This window comes from Notolepis coatsorum, assembly GCF_963971535.1.
Source record: "Notolepis coatsorum genome assembly, chromosome: 1".
Taxonomy (NCBI): domain Eukaryota; kingdom Metazoa; phylum Chordata; class Actinopteri; order Aulopiformes; family Paralepididae; genus Notolepis; species Notolepis coatsorum.
This window is the reverse complement of record NC_140165.1, coordinates 196,833,441-196,860,277: the sequence shown is the minus strand read 5'-3', so window position 1 is coordinate 196,860,277 and position 26,837 is coordinate 196,833,441. Positions and strand designations below refer to the sequence as shown.

Sequence of the window (26,837 nt, the reverse complement as noted above, 5' to 3'; positions counted from 1 at the left end):
ACTGGCTGAGAAACCCCTTGTGTACTGACCCTGGACGGGAAGACTACCCTGAGTATTGAACAATCCCTTTTTCTGTCGGCTGTTTTTTTTTTTTATATCTTTTTCCCCCTCCATTTTCCTCCGATTTTCTCCCATCCCAATGTTAGTCGTTATGCCAATTCCCAATCCCCTTCCTGGTCGCTGCGCACTTACCCCCCACAGTCGGTCTGGGAGAGTGGAGGCTATCACGTGCTTCCTCCGACACACGTCCAGCCAATCAACCGCTTCTTTTCACCTGGCAGCGCGGATTCTCATTGAGAGGGCGTAGCGTGTGGAAGGATCACACTATCCAACTCAAGTCCTATCCGCGCTTAGCAGGCGCCCCGACCGAACTGTAGGAGTCGCTGTTTACAACGACCCGGACCCACCCCGCCAGCTTCTCCCACCCTCTAATACTGCCAATTGTATTAGTGTGAACGGCCAGCCAAGCTGGTGACAACCCCGGAGCTGTGAGCTGGATTCGAACAGGCGAATCTAGCCGCTCCGGGGTTTGGTGACGAACGCAATCTCCGTTACGCCACCTGACCGCCCTTCTGTCGGCTGTTTTGTGTTTTTGACCATCGAACTGTATTACGACCATTCTCTTGCCTATCAAACTGGATTCTGCCTTAATTCAATAAATATTCGTATTGATTGATATTGCTCTTGTATGGACATTCAAATTAGTTTGTATTTTAACCGTGGCGAGTCTGGACCCCACCAGGCGCGTCACAATATATACAATATACAATACAGAGTAAAATAAGTAAACAGTGAGGTACAATGCAGAAAATGAGGTACAAAACTTTAGGGTAAGGTGCAAATGAAGTATGCATGTAGTGCAAATCTCTTTAATAATAATAGATAAATATAATGTAGTGTTAAAGTGTCTAAAGTGAGTGTTAAGGTGAGTGTTTAAAGTGAGTGTGTGCATGTGGATGTGTGTGCAGTGAGTGTAGATGATGGGTTGTTACATAGTTTCATTGAGCATCCTTATCGATCAGCTTATCAGCTGACAGTGTATCAACAAAAACCAGTTCACAAATGTTGCGCTTGCTTGGGGAGTGAAACACCAGCTGGGGGAAATCACGGCTCAACCTCCTCTTCAATTTGTCCTGTCTGCAATGTACAAATAAAATAAAAGGGATCATACGGCAAAGAATAATTGTCAACCAAGAAGTGCTGAAAATGAACCACCTGAGAAAGCTGTTTTGTAATACAGTGAAGAAACATGACGATCTTGATGCTTCTTGATGCTTGAGTTGATGCTGAACTCAAACTAGAAAGAAACAGACTAAGAAATGACGTAAAATGTCATCAATGACAAAACTGAGGAAAACAAAAATAAACCATGTGAACTTTGGAAATTACTCAATAATCAACTAGGCTTCAGTAAAAAACTTAAACCCAGGTTCTGAAACATAAACATAAAGACGGACAACACGCTCATTACAGACAAGCTGGATGTAGCCAATTACTTAAACAATTTCTTCACAAACATAGCCACAACACTGGTAAACAAACTACCCTCCCACTCAGGGCATTATGGGGTAGAACACATAGTAGCATACTACAAGAACCTAGGCGTCCACAAAGACGACTTCAAACTGGAAATGGTAACTACAGATGAGGTACTCAAAAAACTGAGCGCCCTCCAACCGAACAAGGCCACTGGCCATGACAACATCCCCTCCAAATTCCTCAGAGACTCAGCAGCCGCCATCACCTCAGTCATCACACACATAATAAACCTCTCCATAAAACAGGGACACGTCCCCAGGGACTTCAAAATTGCGAGAGTAACACCCCTGCACAAAAAGGGCAGAAAATGAGACCCAGGCAACTACCGCCCTGTTTCTATCCTTACATCCATCTCAAAAGTCATGGAATGGAACCAATCTGGCTTCAGAACATCCCACTCCACTGACACATGCCTTCTCTATTTGAATGACCACATCAAACAAGAGGTGGACGCGGGCAAATACTGCGGCATGGACATGCTGGACCTACAAAAGGCCTTCGACACTGTCAATCACACCATTCTGATTGACAAGCTAAAATCAATTGGTTTTGATAGTCTATCAGTGAGCTGGATAAAATCCTACCTGGAGGGGAGAGAACAGATTGTGGAGATAAACTGTACCCTACCCCCCCCCCCCTCCCTCCTTGTGGTGTTCCACAAGGAAGCATACTAGGACCGCTACTGTTCCTAATTTATGCAAATGACATGTCGTCAGCTTGTGACTGCAACTTGTTCCTGTTTGCGGACGACTCAGCCCTGCTGGTCTCTGACAAGAACAAGTTACAGGTTAAAAAAACCCTCAGCTCGGAACTAGGCTAAATCTGCATATGGCTCGCCGATAACAAACTATCATTACACATGGACAAAACAGAGTCCATTCTCTTCGGTTCAAAGACCGACGGCTTCTCAGTTACAGTGGGTGACAATATTGTCACAAGGAAAGATGAAATTACCTGCCTGGGTTCTATCCTAGAGGCTAATCTTTCCTGTGACAAAATGGCATCCAATGTAATAAAAAAAGTCAACCAACAAACTAAATTCTTGTACCGGATCTCCTCTCTGATAAACAAGAATACCCTGAAGACTCTGGCAGGAGCACTCATTCAAGGGTACTACGACTATGCTTGCACCTCATGGTACCAAAGCACCTCAAAGGCACTAAAAACCAAATTACAAACATCTCAAAACAAACTAGTCAGACTACTGCTTGACCTGACTCCTAGAACCAGTGTTGGGAAAGTTCACTTTCTACATGAACTAGTTCAGTTCACAGTTCAAAATTTTTAAAAGGAACTAGTTCAGTTCATAGTTCATAACTCAAAATGTTGAACTAAAGTTCATGGTTTCAAAAATGAACGAATTTAGTTCTTTTTAGTTATTTTAAAAAAAAATATTATAGATTTTTCACGTACAGTTACTTACATTACAAAAACACACATTGGGACAAGGGGGGGGGGGGTCCTCCAGTTCATCTCTATGCCATCATCCACACCATAAGCAAGCAAAAACAAAACAAAAAAAAAACAAGCAAAAAGGAAAGCAGACCAAGACAGGCACTGTACAGTATTGCACTTGCCTCGAGCCCATTCACATGTAGACATACATATATTTATTTTTTCCTATCCTAGGTCTGTCCATACAATGGGGCACTGGGCCTTTAGAAGGATCCGATACATTTCAGCAGGAAAATAGTCTAATAGTGGGGCCCACACCTCCTGAAAGGAAGCGTTGTTGACTATGCATTGCACAGTGTCTTTCATGGGGTAGGAGCACACCGAAGATCTCTCTATACCACATTTGTAAAAATGGAGGCTTATCCTTAATCCAGTTTATCAGAATGCATTTCCGGGCTGAAAGTAGAAGTTTATCAAATAGTTTGAATTGTAAACTCTTTTAAATGCATACGCCGACGTGACGTCTAGAGGTAGAGTCTGACTCCGACTGAGCGAGTGCTGCTGCTTCTGCGGCTCTGTGCGCAGATTCCTGTTCCACTGCTTGTTGTGAGGAGGAGTCTGATGACGTGGCAGGGGGTGACAGGCTGGTTGCCAGATCGGGTGGTTTTACGCATAATTTTTAAGCCTGTTTACAGTGTTTTAACTGAGTTTTCGGCTGAAATGCATTATGAAATATGGCACATCTTTGAACGCCGTTATAATAGAGTGCTGAGAATGAACGCACTTTTGAACTCCGTTACACAGGGCTGAGAATGAACGCGTTCTCAATTACGTTCATTTAGCGGATATACAGTACGTTCAGTTCAAGTTCGCCCAAAATACGAACGCGGTCATGAACGATCGTTCATTGAACGCGTTCAGGTACATCACTGCCTAGAACCCACCTCACCCCTGCCCACTTTGACAACCTAGGATGGCTTAGAGTAGACGACAGAGTACAGCAACTTGCAATGGGCCTGGTCTACAAGATACACTACACGACCAAGGTACCCATGTACATATCAAAATACTTCCCAAAGGTCAGTGAATACCACGATCACAACACCAGAGGGAGCTCCACAAATCATGTTAAACCCAGATTCGGCTAAAAAAAGGGACTAAACACGTTTCACAATTATGCCACATCAATGTGGAACGCCCTACCCAAAACTGTAAAGCAGGGGTCGGCAATAGGCGGCCCGCGGGCCGACATTGGCCCGCCAGCAATAATTACTGGCCCGTCAGATTATTTTGAGAATATGATATTTATTTTACGCGCAGGAAATATTCACTCGGGACGCCAGAGTGTCTTTGTGAAGCTGTATCTATCTACCGGTAGTCATCAAAAGCATGTCTGTCACTATAGCCAATTGAAATGCTAGAAATGGTCATGTGGACTGGGAGAACCAATGGAATAGTCCCACCGGGCCGCGTGTATATTTCCCTAACGCACTTTCACGTCCGCGTTCGAGATGTGAGTGAGTAACAAAATGTGTTAAAAAAAAAACTTCTTTGGATAGCTTCTTTGCAACGGGGAAATACCAACTGATGAGCCAGAAGAGGACCTCCAAGACACACAACGCTTCTTTTAATAAACTGGAGTCATACTTAAAATACGGGTTTATCGCAACAGGTCGGTGATTCTTGCGTGGCGACAACAACAACAATAACAACGAGGCAATGATGATAACTGTGTTCAAGTTGGCAGATAAAGTAGCTGCATTCAACGCCAATCTGGAATTGGAGGGCGGCGAGTGGATATTTGACATGTTTCAAACATTAGCAGGGATTTTGGAGGACTGAAAAAGCGGCCAGTGAGTATGGTGAGTCGTGTTTTCATGCATTCTGATCTGCTGTTCATCACTCGCCGCGGTGATCTGCAACAGCTGATCTGCTGTTCATGAATGAATGAATGAATGAAAACTTTATTTAACAGATTGCAGAATGGGTACAAATTACAGTACGGCGCAATACACACAATTGTTAAAAGGATGCAGACCAGAGAAAAACTGTTGTGAAGCACTGTGAACTGCAACCTCTGTATGAAAAGTGCTATACAAATAAAGTTATTATTATTATTATTATTATTATTATTATTATTATTATTATTATTATTATTATTATTATTATTATTATTATTATTTATTATTATTATTATTATTATTATTATTATTATTATTATTATTATTAAGTGTATGCACCGCCGCAATGCTGCATTTTTCACTATCAGTATATTAAATTAGCCATTGTTTTCGGTCCTGGCCCGCCAATCAAAGGCTTGGGGAAAATCTGGCCCGTGGCCAGACCTAATTGCCGACCCCTGCTGTAAAGGAATGTGAATCACTACCCACTTTCAAAAACACTCTCAAAGAACACCTACGGGAGACTGCAATTCGGAACTGGCCCCTACAAATGTCCTAACCCAGTTGTACAGTAAATGACCAAGTATGGCTTTGTCAATATTCCAATGTACAGTGTCCCCCATCAACCCCCCCCCCCCCCCCCCCCCCCACCTCCAATGTACAGTTCCCCCCCCACCCACCCAACCCCACCCCACCTACCCAACCTCCTCCAATGTACAGTTTCTACATCAAATGTATATACACTCTTTTCTGGACACTTTTTGTATCACAAACAGTACTGTATTTGCAAATCTGGTATGTCATAAATGTATAGATGTAGCAGTACTGTCTATTTGTATGTCGTGTATGTCATATATGTTATGATGAATTGAAAATGGGGGACGCTGATGTAAACAAGACGAAAGTCTTTCTCTGGTCTGCATCCCCTTAACAATTGTATGTATTGAGCTGTACTGTACCCATTCTGCAATCTGTTAATAAAGTTTTCAATCAATCAATCAATCAATCTTCAAGCTACAGGTCATTGAAATGGCTTGTTTATTTTACATAAATGTGTTGTGGTCTGTAACTTGCAAACAAAGAGGCCAAGACATGTGACAGAACTCGCACCAATTACATCAAATTTAACTATGCAATGACCAAGTATCCATTTGCGAGGAAATATCTAGTCCCGACGTTAAAATTAGAATTGTGCAAAACCGGGTAGATTCTAAATGGAGAACTTTTTATTCCTAAATCTACACCAATAGACCTTTCACCCAGAGTGAATTTTTTTTGTCGTTTTCTATATCGTTTTCTAGTCACTTCTCAGGCTTCACCTTATGGCTGAATATGAATTCAGGAAAGCACAGATCATGAGATGGACAAAGATATTTATTATACTTGAATATGCTCATTATTATCTGGAAATAAAACTTTAATAACATCAATTATGAATCATTAATTTGATCTCCTAGACAGAGCAGAGCAGCAGTCAGGATGTTCTCAGAACGTGTGTGCTGTATTTATTATTTATTACACGTTTTTGAGTCAATCAATTGAATTGTCAAGACTTTCTCTCTACTTGCTAATATGTAGCTATTTATGCTTAAAATGCACAATTTACATAGTCTTCTCTCCCCCTAGGCTCTCTCTGCCTCTCAAATCATATCAGCAACATGGACAGCAGCTGCAGCCCTGAAAGGGATGGGTGTGCGTGTGCGTGCGTGCGTGCGTGCGTGCGTGCGTGCGTGCGTGCGTGCGTGCGTGTGCAGCTCCATGGCGAAAATGTGTTGCTGCTGCATTTTGAGTTTTGGCTTATTATTGCAGATAATAATAAAATAAATTATCTAGAGATTAATTAAATGAAAACACATACAACTTGACAAAGGTTGGAGATCAAGATTATAAACTCTGTAACAGAGGGGAGAATTTCAAGCTTTAACCCCTTATGCTGAGGGCACATTTAGCATAAAATGCCTGACGATTGCATACCCAAAGTAATTTGCGATTTATTACTTGAACCACGTATAGCACATGCATGAGTCTGGTCTCTTTTGAAAGGTGAAGAATCTAATGTAATAGAGTTAGAAGTTTGAACACTGAAATAAAAATAAAAGTGACTCACGTTTTGTGTACTTGTTGCCAGATGCCTGTTTTTGAGTTCCAGCTGAGAGGTAGGAGCTGGAAAACAACACATTTGCACTATCAGTGGTGACAGCCAAACCGGACGTGGTCACTTGGTTCATTCCATGAGCTAGGGGCATCATAACAAAATGCAGAATTACCCTGTTCCGAGCAGACTCTGGGGACCTTAAGGACCAGCCAGTCAATAGAACGGTTCCATAGATTCCAAAATTACTTTCAAATAATGTAGTATAAGGAGGTAGCTTACCAATAAGCACCTTCAAAATGAACGAATATCAGTCAGAGAGGACCAACCAACCTTCTCTAATTAAATGTAAATAAATATAACACATTTAATTTAATTTAATTACAAATGACAATGTATGGTTTTGTGACTCATCCTCAGTGATGGGAGTAACGGCGTTACAAAGAACGGCGTTACTAACGGCGTTAGTTTTTTCAGTAATAACGCTGTTACAGTTACTGCCAAAAAATGCGGCGCGTTACTGTCTATGATTGAAGCTTTTTTTTCATCAGAAAGATCTCTGCGCCGAGAGGCATACTGTTCTTCTCAACCAACCTCAGCACGCGATTGGCTGAGGTTGAGTAAAATGTCATGGTAAGCCAATCAAAGGTAGAGGTGGGCGGGTGCCTCCAGAGTCTGACACAGCCACAGCACAAGCGACTCAGTCAACGTGAGACCGCGGTCCGTGTACATTTTGACAGTTTGTTTGGCGGCCAAATAATTCAAAACGAATCCAACGAACAACACAAGCGAGCAGTCAATGACAGACCGCGGGTCCATGAGCGTTTTTTGTTCACTCGTGTTGCAGCGCAGGGCACTGCAGTAGTGGAGGCTCTACTCTGCTGATATAGTGTTGCACTTCCTGTTTTAATAGCACAGTCTTCAGGTGCTCAGAGTCAGAGATATATATATATATCTGTATGTCATGCATTTCTTAAATGTCATGATTAGATTTTTTTAGATGATTAGATTAGATTATTATAAGTTGTGTATGTCATAAATGTCATGAATTGAAAATGGGGGACCCTGATGTAAACAAGATGAAAGGCAATTAGGTCTGGCCACGGGCCAGATTTTCCCCAAGCCTTTGATTGGCGGGCCAGGACCGAAAACAATGGCTAATTTAATATACTGATAGTGAAAAATGCAGCACTGCGGCGGTGCATACACTTAATAATAATAATAATAATAATAATAATAATAATAATAATAATAATAATAATAATAATAATAATAATAATAATAATAATAATAATAATAATAACTTTATTTGTATAGCACTTTTCATACAGAGGTTGCAGTTCACAGTGCTTCACAACAGTTTTTCTCTGGTCTGCATCCCCTTAACAATTGTGTGTATTGAGCTGTACTGTACTGTACCCATTCTGCAATCAGTTAATTAAAATGTTCAATCAATCAGTATATATTTGTTATTTATTTTTGGTATAGTGCTTAACACTTTGCCGCCCAAGCACGAGTTAACTCGTGTTTCGATTCCACCCGTTGAGGACCAGAGCCACGAGTTGACTCGTGGCAAGTTTTTTTTTTTTTTTATCCACTTTTTCTCCCATTTTCTATATTTTCTCCCATCCCAATTTCGTATCATCCAATTCAACCCTCCCCTGTCACGAACGCTGTTTCTTGCCTCCCACAAGCCGGCTGCAATGTGGACTAAGTCATACATAGCACAAGTCCCCTCCGGTACTTGAGGTAACAGCAGTCGCATCTTTTCACCTGCGCAGCTCGATCTCTCAGTGGCGAGGAGTAACGCGTGGGAGGCTCACGCTGCCCCCGACACTTCCTGATTCTACTGCGCAGGCGCACCAACCGACCTGTAGGAGTCGCTGTCCACAACGCCCGATCCCCACCCATCAGTTTCCCACCCCCTAATACGGCCAATGTGTATTAGTATGAACGACCAGCTAAACTGAAAGCAAATGTGGAGGGCTGGGCTCGAACAGGCAAGCCCAGCGTCTCCAGATTTCGTGGCGAGCGCCTTGCCCACTACGCCACGTAGCCGCCACGACTCGTGGCAAGTTGTTATTGTTTTATTCCATATTAATAAACAGATCAAGGTCCCCGATCGGCTCTGCAGATTTACCCGCCAGATTTAAATCGGCGACATGCAATACCGGCCAGATCCTCTTAGGGGCGCCATCGCTCCACTGCAGTATCATTGAGGCCGAATGGGAAAATGATTTTTTTTTTACTGTCTGGGGCGTTTCATATGAGCCTCGATCCCAGCCAAACATACTCCATCTTTGATCACGTTACCGAACGCAGATTTCAGCCTGGAATAATGGGATTTATGATCAGCCAATGGACATATCGATCTACCAGATTCCGATGACTAAAGACGAAATGCTGCCGGCGATCACATGGGCTGACGGTAGGATACTATTCCCCCAAATTACAGCTGGATTGGACATTGTTGTAACACGCAAGTGATCGATCAGTGAAAATGGCTACTTGAACGCACACTGTATTGCTAATCAATAATACTGATCGGCGTCCCCCGCCGCCCCCATTTCAACCATAGATGCTCTGTAATAGTCCGGATGCTATGCAGTTTGTTTTATTTCATTCGTATATATACAACAGAAATGGCGTTTGATATAACGTGACTAGCCTTTAGCCTCATATCTAGCTCCCCAGAAAGAAGACGAGGCGAAAACTGCGATAAACCTTATATTCACGGCGCTATAAAATGACAACCAAGTACCAACCGATGGATTTTTATTTTCTTTAAGCCATTATGAAGGCACGGTTTATGCACTCAAGTGACAATGAGAATGGACAGATAGCAATACTATAAAGTATATATATAGCTGTTAGAAAGTACATCGGTTTGTTGACAAAGCTCAGTCCTCTGGACTATAAATCGCCGCAGGACTCTGGTCGCCAAAGTGTTAACAAGCATAATTTAATGTTGCCCAGTTGTGGCCTGTTGAGGGGCAATACATGATATCAAAAGTTCCAAAACATCTATTGTATTTGTATTTGTATGATCCACTATATAAACATAGTAATTATAATAATATCTACATACATGGCATTTGATTGGGGGCTAGTCTCAGTTTGTCAAACAGCAACATTAAAATAGTTTAGATTTGTGTATGTTGTTTATGTAAAAAATAATTACTTGAAAGTAACGCAATAGTTACTTTCTGAAGTAACTAGTTACTTTTATAATTTGTAACTGAGTAAGTAATTTAGTAACTTTTTGGAAGAAGTAACTAGTAACTGTAACTAGTTACTTTTTAAAAGTAACTTGCCCATCACTGCTCATCCTATTATCTGTAATGTATCGTTATGGTTAGGGTTAGGGTTAGCAGACAGTTGATCACCAGAGAGACCCTGGGGATTCTGGAGAAGAATAATTCTTAGATTTTTCATATTTCTATGTTTTGATTTCCTCCTGAGGGATGAGATAAACAGACAGATGGACGGCCCTCCGCTGCAGGCCTGCTGCTATCCACGCCATCTCGCTCTCTCTCTCTCTCTCTTCATTATTCTGCTCTATCGCTCCATAAATCTGCTTTCTTACGGCTTCACTCTACCCACGCATGCATGCACACACACAAAATGTTTGTCTGCAAAATGTCAGATTGTGTGTTTGGTGATTTGTGTTCTGAAATGATTGTTACCGTATGAGCAGTTTGTAATATAATACTTTTCATCTATCTATTTCGTTTATTTGAATAGGGACAGTGCACATTATTTAACAGTAATGAGACAGAGTACCACCACTGTAAATAAGCCAGTGTTAGGTAGCTAGTTTTCAACTGCAGTCCCTAGCCACTATCCTCGGGAGCAGGATGTGGAGCCAGGTAGAGGACTGTGAGCAAAGGAGGACAAGACAAGTTAGACAAAGCAAACAAACAAGGACTGACATGAGAACGAGCAATACTAGGACTGCCTTGAGAAATGAGAAACTACGATCTGGCAGCATAAAGGGCAATCAGCCGGTAGATGTCAATCAGCTGCTCCTCCCGTCTTCACACACCTGCACCCCATCCTGTACACGAGAGAGAGAGAAAGAGAAAGAGAAAGAGAAAGAGAAAGAGAGAGAGAGAGAGAGAGAGAGAGAGAGAGAGAGAGAGAGAGAGAGAGAGAGAGAGAGAGAGAGAGAGAGAGAGAGAGAGAGAGACCAAGGGTTACAGAAGACGGGAAGCCTGTACTTGGAGGTGCATGACAAAGATGTTAAATGCCTGGTAAAAAAGTAATAGAGGGACATTTTAAGAGCATAATTATAACAGTATATAACAGCATAGTAAAAAGTGGTTAAGGCTATTAAATACACAATCTGCTATTGGCAAAGTGGGGGGAAATGCTGAGACAGAACAAGGCAAGACAGGGACAATGTAACAATGTCAGCAACATGCAAAGGCATGCAAACAGGCAGACCGACATACATTAAGTAACACACACAGTACTACTAATTAACTACTAACACACACAGAGTAACACACAGACTCTGACTAACAGGCACATAGAGATCCAGGCTTGAGAGGCTGGACGTGGCAGGGCTAGTTGTTATGGTCACATGTCTGGTTATCTAATAACTATGTTTTGAAAGTGTGCTTAAATTACCTGTATGTTTCAATATTGCGGATGGTATGGACGGTGGTATGGAGTTCTCTCTATCTCTACCTCTCTCTATCTATCTAGCTCTACCTCTATCTATATTTTTACATATACCTCTATATCTCTCTATCTTTATCTGTCTCACTCATCATCTCTATCTCACTCTCTCTCGCTCTATCTCTGAGCTGCCCAGTATAACCACAGTCTTACACTGTTGACCACTAGGAGCTTCCCAGTACAACCACAGTCTGACAATGTTGACCACTAGGAGCTGCCCAGTACAACCACTGAGCAAAAAACATTGGAGCAGTTGAGCGTAAATTGATCTGAGGAATTGTGTTTTCTCTTCCACACCCATATCCCTCTGCTGATATGTGATGTGTGGGGAAGGAAACACGCACGCGTGCATGCACACGTACATACACACACACACTGACAGATTTGCATCAACACTGAACATCATCCACTCATGCAAACACAAGCCTTCATAGACTAAGGAACACACACAGACACACACATTTATTAAGTGTATTGATCTTGGGGCCGTTGATTCCATTAGCACTAGATCGCATGCACATGTTCCTTCGAGCTGTGTGTGTATTGGACTGTAAGAATGACTCCGAGCACACATGCGGAAATGTATGTGTGTGTGTGCATGTGTGTGTGTTTTTGTGCGTGAATATTAGAAGCCAGTCAGCTTTTCACATATTATCTGTTGACCGCAGGGCAGATGAGTTGAGTAATGTACCGTCTCACAGTGAGCAGAATGTCTCTTGACGTCTTAAAGTCTAAACCTGGAGTTAGACAAGAAGATACATACCTTTTTTCTTCTCTGTGCATGCAGTAGGAGTAGGAAGACGTGCACCGTTAGCCTAGCTTAGCATCAGTCACTGGAAGTAGGTTCCTCCATTAGCCTAGTTCCCAACGTCTTCCTACCCCTACTGCATGCACAGAGAAGAAAAAGGTATGTATCTTCTTGTCTAACTCCAGGGTTCGCAAAATGTTGGTGTGTTAAAATACATACCTTTTTCTTCTCTGTGCATGCAATGTAGGAAGACTTGCACCGTTAGCCTAGCTTAGCATCAGTCACTGGAAGTAGGTTCCTCCATTAGCCTAGTTCCCAACGTCTTCCTACCCCTACTGCATGCACAGAGAAGAAAAAGGTATGTATCTTCTTGTCCAACTCCAGGGTAGGTGGCAAATAAGCAAATTTCCCAAAATGTTGGAGTTTTCCTTTAACGTCTCATAGTGAGCAGAATACAGTCTGTATTAAGTGATGTTGTGTTTCTTTCTCAAATGTAGCCAAGAGTAAAGACCCTATTTTCAGCACTAAGTTTGTTTAGCAATGATTTTAACCACATACACATCTGGCAAAAATGGGGCTAGTTTTGCATAACACACCTGACGATTGCATACCGAAAGTAATTAGCTATGTAATATACTATACTTACAGCACATGCATGAGTCTGGTCTCTTTTGAAAGGAAACATTCTGAACTTTCTTCCACAACAAAGAAGACTCACTCTGATTGCTAATGAAATATAGTTACAGACGTTTGAACACACTGAAGTACAAGTTTTGTGTACTCACATTTCTGTTTACTTGTTGCCAGATTAATTTTTTGAGTTCCAGCTGAGAGGTAGGAGCTGGAAAACATAATGGTTCCATAGCCTGAAGTCTATCTACAGTACAGGTCCAGATCCAGAGTTGATAACAATCCCACAGAAAATGTTTTACAAAGGCTTTTGTAATGCGTGTACCGGCATTAATTCGGCATGATTATCCAAAATGGCCGTCCGCTTCCATTGATTCCAAGGCTCTAGTCAAAACAAAGGACTTCCCTGGATTCTTCTTCGTATAGTTAATAACGTAATAATAACTTTCTCTGTTTGTTACGTACCCCAGTAAGGACACGCAACACAAGGCCACAGACAGGGTAGGTGAGGGTGACACAAAATCAATGAAACAATTTGCAAAATAGTATTTATTTTTATAAACACAAAAACTCAGCAACACAGAGCAAGGAGGACTACCTAGTGGCACCAAATGAAATGAAAACCCAGCCCCCCTTACAGGCACTGGCACCCAAAAGTACAGGTGGCGGTGCTCACTCTAAAGCTGGTGTCTTTAACATCAGGGCACCTACGTGATGCAAACATTTTGACCCCAGGGTATCTTCCTGTCCTCAATGTCCCTGTGTGCGAAAACAAAAGATTAATATAAAGAAAAGCAATCACCATAGGCTGGGTGACAAGGGAATAAATATACAAAGGATTAAGGTCAAACAGAAATGTACTACAAACAATGAACACCAAAAGATACAATGAGAGTTACACCAAAAACACAGAGTACCAGAGCCTTCTCCCAGCTCTACACAATACCAGAGCCTTATCAGAGGAATCTTATCTTATCTTATCTTCACCAGCTCTACACGATACCAGAGCCTTCACCAGCTCTACACAATACCAGAGCCTTCACCAGCTCTACACAATATACCCCCAAAGAGCCACGGCTCTATAGCAAACGACAGAGAGAGCTCTACCACAAAATATACCAGAAAATAGTTACCACAACCAATGAACCAGAGAGCTCACTAACACGGCACACAATGGGGTATATGAAGGGGTGTGGAGCTTAATTGCTGACGAGCCTCAGCTGCTGCTGCACTGGGGTGAGTTGCTGATTGACCAGCTGCTGCTGCAACTGGGACTGGGAGACACCTGATAATGGGGCTATGTAGACACAAGAAGGAGACAAGACAAGAACAAACAAAATATGCCTATATATACAACAGATAACACATAACTCCCTCTATATACATACATAAGGACAGGGTCCGTAACACTGTTTATTAATAATGTATTCCTTGTTTAAGAGGGTCTATAGAACTGTTCATTAATAGTCTGTCTAGTAAAGACTGTCTATAACAGACTTTAAACTGTTTATTAATAGATTGTTCCTTGTCTAGGAGGGACCATATGTGATGCTGAAGAAGAACTGGGAGATGTACGAGGGGAATGAGCAGTTTGAAGGTTACTGTATCGACCTGGCCGCTGAGATAGCCAAACACATTGGCATCAAGTACAAGATCTCTGTTGTACCGGACGGCAAATATGGAGCCAGGGATCCTGAGACCAAAATATGGAATGGGATGGTCGGAGAACTGGTATACGGGGTAAGGTACAAGTAGATAGGGGGAGGGAGGGAGGGAGGGATGGGTGGAAAGATGGTGAAATGGATGGATGGATAGATAGATAGATAGATAGATAGATAGATAGATAGATAGATAGATAGATAGATAGATAGATAGATAGATAGATAGATAGATAGATAGATAGATAGATAGATAGATAGATAGATAGATAGATAGATAGATAGATGGAGGGATGGATAGAAGGATTGATAGATGGAGGAATGGATGGATGTATAGATGGAGTGGGGGGGGGGGGGGGGTAGAGGTATGGATGGATGGAGGAAAGGAGATGCACTCACCAGGTCATGTTTAGGCCAGTGGGTCAGGTGCACTCAGGTTAAGGTTAAGTCAGTGGGTCAGGTGCACTCACCAGGTCATGTTTAGGTCAGTGAGTCAGGTGAACTCACCGTGTCATATTTAGGCCAGTTTGTCAGGTGCGCTCACCAGGCCATATTTAGGTCAGTGGGTCAACATTTAAAATGTTATTTATTTATTTAGGTGTCATAGTCCCTATGTGTGAGATATAGGAGGTGTGACGTGAGAGCATGTGAAGATGAGCAATCGTTGAAAGCTCTGACATGTATGTGTGTCTCAGAGGGTGATGGTAGAGATATATTCCTCATTCCACTGGCTGATGGAGATACAATCCTCCGAAGAGGTTACTTGTTAACAATACATTAACATTCCATCAACTCCCACATCATAACTGTTCACATTGAAGATTGACTGGGTTTACCTCTGGAAGTATTGTATAACTAACAACATTCTGCCCTCCTCTCTCTCTCTTTTTTTTCTAAATTTAAACCCTATTTAAAATCAATGCTGTTGTGACTAAGTTAGCAACCAATGTATCATCACTTACATTAGCTGATGCTAACAGGACATTTGTATTTAGGCTTCAGATTGAAACCCTCTAATCTGAATGGTAGATATGTTTATTTTGTTTTACAAGAGATTCTACATGTATGCTCTACATGTATGTCTGCCTCAGGTCTTGGATGAGGTTTCGTTATGAAACCCATTATTTCACACAACAAACGTGTCCCATAGATGAGTGGAATGCAAAACCAAATCAAGTACAGGATGATTCCTGACAGTCACTTAGGTGGTCTATAATAATGATTGAATTAAAGCTGCAATCATTCTTTTCTGACAGCATTTTTTTAATTTTTTTTTTCAAAACTCATTATGACCACCTGCCATCAGAAGGTCTCATTGAGTCATGGTGTCCTACTTAATCAACCCTGCTATCAGAAGGTCTCAATGAGTCATGGTGTCCTACTCAATCAACCCTCCTATCAGAAGGTCTCAATGAATCACGGTGTCCTATTCAATCAACCCTGCTATCAGAAGGTCTCAATGAGTCATGGTGTTGTGGAGGACATTAGCCGGAGCCAAGGATATACTCAGTCAAATAGACTTGGTTATTACAGATTTATTAACTCAAACAGAGTATCGAAATACAAGTTAGTCAAGAGTTATGGCGGATGACTCCACAGAGTACAAGGCCAGGATACCCCAATAGAGCTCTCAGAATCATGTTATCCGTATATACCTGACCAAAGGGATAGTCAGGTGACCAGGTAGGAAGGAGATACGTAGGAGGATGTATGGGGCGGGGAGGGCTGGAGAAGGGGTCGGAGGGGTGACAGGATGTCAAGGTGAGCCAGGAAGGGGGGAGGAGGGGGAGACACAAATGGGTATTCAACAGGATATCCACCACAGTGTCCTACTCAATCAATATTGCTATCAGAAGGAATACAAAATAAAAAATAATTCTTAATCAACATTGTGCTGTCATTGGGCAATAGTGTGTTTGTAGGTGGTTTAGGTTTGTAAGTATTTACCTACTGTACTTGGTTTAACAACTAGGAGATGCCAAGGAGAAAGTTGTATGTAGTTGAAATGTTATAACCCATGCACTAAATGAATCTCTTAGTTAGAAGTCGATTGTGCCTTCAAGGCAGTTTATATTTAGGCATGATGTATATTTACAATGATCACTTTGGAAAAACAAAACACATAAAGAGTACTGCATAAACAATTGCTGCCCTCTAGTGGTCAGAAAATAAGGATTGCAGCTTTAAACTCACCCTCTCCTCTTCATCTCCAGAAAGCACAGATCGCTGTGGCTCCTCTGACCATCACGCTGGTGCGAGAGGAGGTGATAGACTTCTCCAAACCCTTCATGTCTCTGGGAATCTCCATCATGATCAAGAAACCTCAGAAGTCTAAACCAGGAGTGTTCTCCTTCCTGGACCCTCTGGCCTACGAGATCTGGATGTGTATCGTCTTTGCCTACATAGGAGTCAGTGTGGTGCTGTTCCTGGTGAGTAGAGAGAGAGTGAGAGAGTGATAGAGATATAGCGAGTGAGAGAAAGAGAGAGAGAGTGATAGAAAGATAGTGATAGATAGATATATAGATAAAAGGTGAGTGATAGAGTGATAGTGATAGAGAGTGTGTGTGGGTGTGAGATTGTGTGTGTCTGTTTTGATGTGTTTTCATTTTGAAGTAAGTAGAAGTAAACTTATTGAGTGTCTCTCTGTGTATGCTACTGTGTGTGTGTGTGTTTTACAGGTGAGTCGTTTCAGTCCCTATGAGTGGCATGCTGAGGAGCCAGAGGAGGGCACCACCGAGCCTGGACCCAATGACCAGCCGCCCAACGAGTTTGGAATCTTCAACTCCCTGTGGTTCTCGCTGGGAGCCTTCATGCAGCAAGGCTGTGACATCTCACCACGGTGAGACAAAATAATGTGTGTGTGTGTAATGGGTGTATGTGTATGTGTGTGTGTGACATGTGTGTGTAAGGTCACAGCATTAACCAGGACTCCTATCGTAAAGAGTAGGGAGTTCCCCGACGTTCCGGGCCAAATTCCCAATCAGGTCTCTGACATCAAAGCCACCTAATCATCCCTTCACCTTAATTAACTGATATCAATCCCTGTGTCCTGAGCCGTTGTGTAGTGTGATGTGAGCCGGGTGCCAGTGTATGGTAGCCATTGAGCCTGGGTGCTACCAGTGGTGGTGAAGGAGGCCATTTCCACCCTACATTGTAAAGCGCTTTGAGTGTCTAGAAAAGCGCTATATAAATGCAATTAATTATTATTTATTATTATTAAAGAATAGAAAAACACCCTTGTGATGGGTGTTGCTAGTTAAAACCCCATAATATATAACATGAGCCCCTGAGCAAGGCACTAAACAACCAACTTCTTCGGTTTGTGTGCTTTCCTAGTGGTCAACAGTGTCAGATTGTGGCTGTACTGGGCAGCACTTAGTGGTCAACAGTGTCAGACTGTGGTTGTACCGGGCAGCTCCTAGTGATCAAAGTGTCAGACTATGGTTGTACTGGGCAGCTCCTAGTGGTCAACAGTATCAGACTGTGGTTGTACCGGGCAGCTCCCAGGTGTGAATGTGTGGAACTGTGTGTGTTTGAAGCAGGATGTTGCTTAATTGTGCCGGCCTAGCGCCTATTTTGTGCTTTCTGACTTTTTTGTGTGTGTTTGTGTGCACAACGGTGGCTATGTTGATGATTATGTCATGAAATTGGGTCCATGTCGTTATTTTACATATATTTTCAATATGTCAAAAGATTATCATTTGAATCGCTCTAAAAAAAGAGTTATACATATTATATTGGAAGAAGACCCTAATGGCAATTTCCTTGCCATTGACTCCCATGTTAAACGCTGTTTTTTAATCTGCAATCATTCATTTAATTTTCGATACAATAAAAAAATGAAAGCTTTTTTCACAATGTGGGGAAGAAGCAATACTCTAGGAATTCTGTTACCGGATTTCTACACACGGTGGCGCAATTGTCCTATGGCTGTTGTTACCATCACATGCCTCCCAGAGGCGGAGATATGCAGGCTGCAGGCAGAGAGTAGAGTGCTCCGCGGGGGAGGGGCGCGAGGAGAGGCGACGGGTGCTGCTGGTGAAAGATTTACCTCCTCCTCCCTCCTCCACCTCACACTGGTGTCAACCGTGTCACAGCAGCTGCAACACGGATAACTTTGATTGGTGCCGCCCCCCTCGGCTCCTCGCTGAGCTCGCTCTGCTTGGGAGGGGCTGGTGGTTGAGTAAACAGCGCTCGTCTCTTCAGATTATACCCGGAAAAAGGTGTACTGTATCCCCGCTGGAAATATTACCAATAACTAGTGCTTACTAACGTTAGCGTCTCGGCTATTTCTGACAAAATGAGTCAATTATTTGTCTACATCAGGACATTAGCTTATTCACAAGGACTTTGCGCTGGTTTCCCACGCTGGACTATGGGGTCGAAAACGTATATAAAAAATATGCCGATTTGTGCCTTTTTTTGTTATAAAAAGGCAGTTACTATCAAACAAACGGGAATATAAGTGGTTAAAATTCGGAAATATTTGTAATATTTTATAGATATCTTGAGGTTAGGCTCTTAGTGGTAATCGTGGATTTCTTTTTTTAATATTACAAATAAAAAATTATATGACCTTGAACTTGATGCACACTTTCGTGCTTTAAGCATCATGAGCTCATCATGTAGTAAGGAAGGCAGAAGGGTGGTTAAAGGACAGAGAGAGAAAGACATGGTTTCTACTGCAAGTTAGGGTTGCTGCTGTGAATTGCTAACTTTGATCTTTAATGTTATAGTCTTATTCCAATTGTTGCCAATGTAGTATTAATTTGTTGGTACAGACAGAGTTGACACGCAAACATAGTGTTGCTGGTCTGGACGCCTAAATATTAAAGGCAACCAACTTGTGTCTAACCACGCCCAACTTGCGTCTAGCCACGGCCCGCGGCGACGCGGCAGCAGCAGAGCGTAGCGGTCGAGCGGAGCTCGGCCGCGGAGCTCCGTCGCGGCAGCATTATATGCCAGTAACCACCCCTTATTCAGTATCCAGAAATAGCTCAATTGGCAACGCTGCATGGCTGTGGATCCTACGGCTGGTTGCTGGCTAGTTCGATTCCCTTCAATTTTTTATTTTATTTTTTTTTAACGTGCATTCGCATTCTTTCGCCGTTAAGTTTAGGCATAACTTTAAGCATTGTTTCGGAGTTGGTTAAGGTTAGGCATTGTTTCGGAGTTGCTTAAGGTTAGAAGGGTTAAGTTTAGGCGCTGTTAAGGAGCTGGTTAAGGTTAGAGTTTGACTTAGAGAATGGCAATATTTTTTAACGTGCATTCATTTCGCCGGTTAAGTTTAGGCATTGTTTCGGAGTTGGTTAAGGTTAGGCATTGTTTCGGAGTTGCTTAAGGTTAGAAGGGTTAAGTTTAGGCGCTGTTAAGGAGCTGGTTAAGGTTAGAGTTTGACTTAGAGAATGGCAATAGACAGCCTATTTCCGCGCTGCAGCGCGAGGCAATAGACAGCCTATTTCCGCGCTGCCGCTCTCTCGCGCTGCCGTGGTCACATGGGCGTATTGGCCAATCAGAGAAACGCTAAACACAAGTTGGTTGCCTAAAATATTCACGCGGTCTGGACTGGTCCTCTGAGCTCCTCTTCAGTCAAGCTTTCGCTACTGTGGGGTTTAATACAAAATATTTCCAAATCCTCCACTATCGTTGTGTAATGTGTCGTGTTGTCTCTCTAGAGCAGGGGTGGCCTACCCGCGGCTCACGAGCCGCATGTGGCTCTTTGCCTGTCAATGTGTGGCTCTTCCATCCATAAAAAAAATTATAATATATATATATTTTTTGTATGTCACTCATTCCATAACGACGTAGAATAAACATTTACAGATTATTTTTTTTAAATGGTCAATTTGCATGTTCTTGGTATCTGAATCTAGGGACATCTATGGATCTCAGGGAATGTATTCCCAGTGTCAGAAATAGTGTGTCTGTTACTAGGCTTGAGTAAATTGTAATGAACCAAAGGAGAATATCAATTATATATATATATTTTTTTTTAAATGTATCTTTGACTGTGAATAACACCATGCTAAAATGTACCAAACCTGAAAAATCTAAGCAAATGAATAAAGGAAAGATGATTAAACAGAAGGTTTTGTAGATACGGTACTGAATTCTGCCATATTTTTTATAATGTAAATTTATCCACCATTTTTCATCATATTGCAACACCGTTTTTTGCTAGACGTTCACAGAAAGGTAGAGAAACTAACTGCGTTCTGTTTTATGGCAATAACATTCAGGTTTGTGGGAGATAATCCCCAAAAATAAGAGAAATAAAAAAGTTAATCCAGAAGTCAGATGATTGACAGGGGCTGGCGTGAGCTGGGTAGGGTCGTTTTTAGAAATTCGAAAGTCCTGAGTCTCTTCCTTCAAAATACTACACTCACTTTTGGCTGCTCCACTTCCTCCTGTCAATATGCGCCGGTTTCCGACTCAATGCCCTGAGATTTCTATAATCTTATATTGGTAAACAAACGTAATGCTGAAAATATACACTTTTACTGTATATCTCGGGCATAATACCCTTTGAGGCCCAAAATAAAAAGACATTAGTAACTTCAGAGGCCAGAGGGTGGGACATATAAACACATTTACTATCAAATAGCATTGTGAGGCTGAACAACAGAACCAATTGACTATACTTGTGCTTAACATTTTTTAAATAAACATTTACAGACTTTTTTTTTTTTAAATGGCTAGAAGTGATTTTGTAATTTTGCAACCGTGGGTCTCACAGGGTACTTTTAACCCTGTGAGGCCCAAATAAAAAAGACATTAGCAACTTCAGAGGCCAGAGGGTGAGACCTATAAACACAAGAAGGGTGTTGTGCAGGGGTGCGGCTAGGGGGTGGCTACTTGGACTCAAGCCCCGAAATGTTTTCTGAAAAGCCCTGAATCTACTTAAAAATAATAATAATAATAATGTATTATTATTATTATTATTATTATAATATTTTTCTTTGGACAATTAATCATTGCTACATGAAAATATGTTTGCACCTGATTTAGCAGAAGCTAATTTCCATCTGTAGTCTATCCAGCTGCTAACTGTATTTAAGTCTTGGTGTTATGGTAGACTCAGACCTCAACAACAAGTTGACAAAAACATAATTCTTCCACCTTAGAAACATAGCTAAAGTACGGCCATTTATAAATCAAAAGGTCGCTGAAAACCAGATCCATGCCTTTATCTCAAGCCGACTCGACTACTGTAATGCACTCCTTACCGGCCTCCCGAAAAAATACGATAACTATTTTATTGCAATGCACTATTGCATTATTTTATTCTATTTTACTAACTATTTTATTGCACTGCACTATTTTACTTTGTATCAGTGATAATCAAACCGTAAACAAAGACGCCTATTAACACTTTCAGCGCCAGATGGCGCTATTTACTGTTACTGTTAAAAGGCCAGCGCTTTTTAACATGGGGATACGTGGCTGCGTTTGCAGGCCTAAAGCTATATTATATATTATAGCTATGGATCTAATAATATAGTCGATTGTCATTTAGTTTCTTCCGGTCAAGATGCAAAAAACAGATAATTCTTCCATCCATACATTTCCGTTTTATACCATCGTGAATATGAGTGTAGTTTCAGGGAGGTCTGGCGTCATTTCCAAAATGCTTCGTAATGGCCGGCAACGTGTATTCTAGTAAACACGTTATCGTTTCTTCCCTGGACCAGCTACTGTTCTCAAATCAAATTTCGATTATCGGTATTATGTTTCATCATGGATGCATGGAGGGGGGGGGGACGGGGGGGGCGCCCGGGGGGGGGGGGGGGGGGGGGGGCGCCCCTCCGTGCTTTGATCGCAACCAACGGAACACGCCACACACACACACACGCCCCGATCAGCATGAAGGAATTTTTGGATCAACGCAATATTGATACTATATAGTCCTTACCTTGACCAGGATCTGTCCCGAAAAGAATATTCCAATGATCTGATCGCCATTCCAAGTACTGACGTCGATCAAGGTGCCAACATAATCCAGCATTGAACATGAACCCGACCCTCGTTGATGCATGCGTTATAAGCGTTTGGCTTGACAGAGTTAGAACCCGCCCGCAGGCCGCAACTCGGCCCAGACACCAAGCCACATCATTTAAAATGGAGTGCAATAACGGCCGCAAGGCGTTAGACGGTGGTATTGGACTTTTGAGATCTCAGACCCATCCCCAGTGATAACACAGGCTGCCGGCATGTCTTTATGAATGGAAATATCGAATAAAAGAAACAACGATGAAAACCCGACTATACTCTGGTTTTCGGGGGTCCTGGCGCTCAACGTTCGGCGAGTTAACCCTAGATCTTAGATCCTAATATGAAAAACAATGTGATTTAATGTTCTAGGTCTTACCTTGACTTTGTCTATTTTGCTGCTACAGTATCTATTTTATGCTTTATGTCTGCACTTTATGCATTGCTCTTGATCTGCCAATGTTGTGCTCATTTTATGCCTGTCTTTTTTGACTGCTGTGAAGCACTTTGAGCTGCAATTCTTGTATGAAAGGTGCTATACAAATACAGTGTATTATTATTATTATTATTATTATTATTATTATTATTATTATTATTATTATTATTATTATTATTATTATTATTATTATTATTATTATTATTATTATTATTATTATTAATTATTATTATTATTATTGTTTGCTTCATTAATTAAAGGGTGTGCATTTAAGTGTTCTCTAGTGCCTTTTGTCCGCTTTAAGGTGGTGGTATAAGTTAAAGGTTGTTGTGTCTAAGCCCCGGATCTCCTACAATCCTAAATCCGCCCCTGGTGCCATGACTGAAAAAAAAGGTTGAAAAACGCTGGTATATGGTGAGGCTCTTTGTGGTACCACAGTAATTTTTGTGGCTCTTTTAATCTCTGACTGGTTGGCCACCCCTGCTCTAGAGCTACTTTCTCTCCTTCACGTAAAGTTAAAACTACTCTAAGTGAAAGTGAAAACAAAAATTAGCTGCTGTCTGCGCAGACACGCTCAGTTTATAATGTTTTCTGACTTACACGCTTGATAACACGTTTAGTATTTTACAAATTACTGTAAAAAAAAATTTTGAACGTCTGCACCGATATGTAAAATGTTACAAAAAAAAGCATACACCGGTGGGGGCGGTGGGCAAGTAATGTACTCTGTGTGTAACTGAGGGGTACAATTCCCTGACTGTATTAATAAGTATGGTATCATTAAACCACTACCGTCTTATGTACATTACTACTGGCCATACAGTACACAGGTATATGATGAGAACACCTCCACAATGACACGGTTCCACACAAAACTGGGTTTAAGAATATTTATTAGCAGCAATGATAGTATATAATAACAATACTTTACTTTACGTAGGGTGCGCTTATAAGGCAAAGGAATGTGCGTAAGCAAATCAATAACGTATGTCCATTCTCATATTACGCAGGAGATAGAGAATACCACCTGTATCTTAGGAATTATATCTATGGTACACTAATGGGCAGCGGGAGATAATAGTAGGGTTCCCACCGGTTGTAAGCCAGCAGGGGGAGGAAATGTTCGAATGCAAAGTCTGGATCAACGGGAACTCAATAAGCTCCTGCTATGGGAGGCGGTATATTACTCCCTTGCTCGGCAGACGAAAGCAGCAGCTGTAATCCCAGTATGCGTGCAGCATAGGTGAAAGCCGGCCAGCCTCTCCAAGAGACGGGCTCGAGTGATGTTCCTCACGGGTAAATCCCACACAGTAGTGGGTGGTAGACGATTCTCCTCCGCTCCAACATCCACAGGACCAAAGCAATAATCCAGCTGGAAAGGGCTCTGCATTCACCGGTGTAGATTCTCCGGTGCGCGGTACTTCACATTAACTAGGTCGAACTTGACGTTATTCCACTAAGCTCTGACACTTTACTATCCTATTCGCACGCGGTTATAAGTGCTCTATTTAGTTGCACGGTTGCTCACTTCACTTGGTCGTTGACTCGTGATGAAGGCTTTACTAGTAAGGAGCGAACGATACGTTGAACGAACGTATTAGGATAAGACAAGACTACTGCTGTATCCACCTGCGACGTATTTATACGTACGGTGAATAATCTAGTGCCAACCTTATTTCTGTCTCGTATTCCTGGGCAAAGCCGGGCATGTACAGACATGTCTTAGCGGTGACTTTGAACTAGACTCTGGGGTATGGCAATGGCGCCTAAGAGACCGCTGTCCAATAGGAGAACGAAATATTATGGTCTGTACTAGGTTAAAGGGATATTCCGTGTATATGTACAAAGAATACACAAGGGATATCAGACGATATACAAATAGTATACATGGGATCTCAAGCAATAAATATATATATTCGGTTTAATCTGACCCTTTGTAACAGCCGCCTCCTAATTAGTCCCACCTAATTAGATAAGCAGAGACAGATTAACCGCACTGTCCACTACTCAATGTCCGTTGTGAGGGTAGGGCAGTTCACAAAGTCAGTGGGTCATGGTCGTCATTAAGCGAGTCGGGGAGCCTTGGCAACTCTATCAGCCTCGCCACGGGTCGGTTGTATGTCCGCCCTTGGACGAGCACTTCTGCCGCTCTGACCTTTCCGTCGGCACCAGTGATCACTTTGCTTACGCGGCCGGCTGGCCACATAGCTCGGGGTAGTGACTGGTCGATAATCATGACTACTGGACAGGATGAAGGGGGGCTTAGGAGGAAGCGGGCCTGAGACTGCTTTGATCTGTGCTTGGCTGTGCCTCCTCCTCCTCCGTCTGTTTCTCTTGTTTGCTCTGTACCCCGTCTGAGGAGGGGCCGGTGCCGGCCGCCCCGTCAAGGAGTCGCTTGGGGTGCTAAGTTCGAGGTCAGCTACGTCTGGAGCGCAGCTGAGGGGGGTGGAGTTCCGAACTCCCTCTTGTGCCCACGGTTCTCTCACAGGCCTCTCGCTTAATGTCAATAGCCTCTCAACGGGCTGTACGAGGGAGTGGCCGGTGTCGCTCGCCTTTGTGTGTAGGCAGCGTGTAGACGTGGGTTGACTGTCAAGTCCGTAGAGGGGGCCCTGGAGCGTCCACCCCAGTCGGGTCTGAACCGCGACTGGGCATCCTTTGGGTCCGATGTGGGCCGCCTCAATTGGGAGAATGAGGTCCGCGTGGTCGGAGCCGATGAGCAGGGTCGGTGTGGCGCCGTCGATAAGCGGTATAGGTAGTTGACGTAAGTGCACATACTTGGCCATCAGCTGTGGGATGGGGTAGGTGTACTGAGACAGGCCTATGTCGTGGCTGGTGAAGACGTTGGTAATACTATACTGCTTCTCGGGCTGGTCCACCGCTGCTATCTTGAAGGAGACCTTTTCACCTTTTATGGTCTTCTGGTCCCTTCTGATGGTGCGTATTGTCATGGTACCTTTGGCACCCCGCAGGCCCAACTGGGCTGCGGCGGAAGCGAGGAGGAGAGTCTTTTCAGACCCATCGTCCAGGACGGCGTAAGTGTCCAGGACCTTGTCCTCGTAGCTCAGGAGCACTCTGACCACTTTGATGAGCACTCGGGGGTTCCGCTATGCTGGTCAATGTGGAGCACTCCTGTTGGTCGGTTGCTTTGGATCGTCTGGGGTGGTGCCGACTCGCGGTCGTCCGAGTAGCACCGTGTCTCCCAGTGTCTGCTGTAGCAGTCGGGACACCAGGGAGCGGTCTGGTGGATCTTTGGTACTGGTGCCACCGCCTCGGCATGGTACATTACCGCAACGGGCCCACTCTGTTGTCCTGGCTGACGCTTGTTGATGTCATGCAGGACCTCCAAGTGGGTGCCGCCGCACCTGCCGCACTTCTTCTTCAAGCGGCACGCAGCTGCCATGTGACTGTGCGCGCAGCGGAAGCAGCGGCAGTGGTCCTTGATCCACTGACTCACCTCATCCGTGGTCAGCTTCTTGAAATCGTTGCATTGATACAGCCGGTGTTCCCCTTCACAGTACTGGCATTCAATCTTCCACTCCTCTTTCGTCGAGGGGGTGTCGTGGTTCATGTGCTGCGGTACTGATTCGGCTTGGTGCATAACGGTCACCGACCGGCGGTTATCATTTAATCCCCGAGGTCCTGGTCTTGGGCTTGGTCCACTCCATACGAACGTGTCCAGTCGTAAGCTGCTGACCTCCCTGGCGAGGAACTCAGACAGGTCTAGGAGGGATGCCTCTGGGCCGTTGGGGTCACGGTGGTCTCTCTG

General features: G+C 43.0%; 1 protein-coding gene across 1 annotated transcript in view; it reads left to right on the top strand.

Annotated features, from left to right (window-relative positions):
• The window catches only part of gria4a (glutamate receptor, ionotropic, AMPA 4a), a gene marked incomplete at both ends in the record, with an annotated part of 485,354 nt that overhangs the window by 271,316 nt on the left and 187,201 nt on the right, over window positions 1-26,837 (top strand). Inside the window, 3 exons of the mRNA XM_084308626.1 lie at window positions 14,522-14,728; window positions 16,860-17,075; window positions 17,325-17,485. Of these exons, the coding sequence (XP_084164752.1) occupies window positions 14,522-14,728; window positions 16,860-17,075; window positions 17,325-17,485 (584 nt within the window). The remainder of the gene's footprint in view (window positions 1-14,521; window positions 14,729-16,859; window positions 17,076-17,324; window positions 17,486-26,837) is intronic.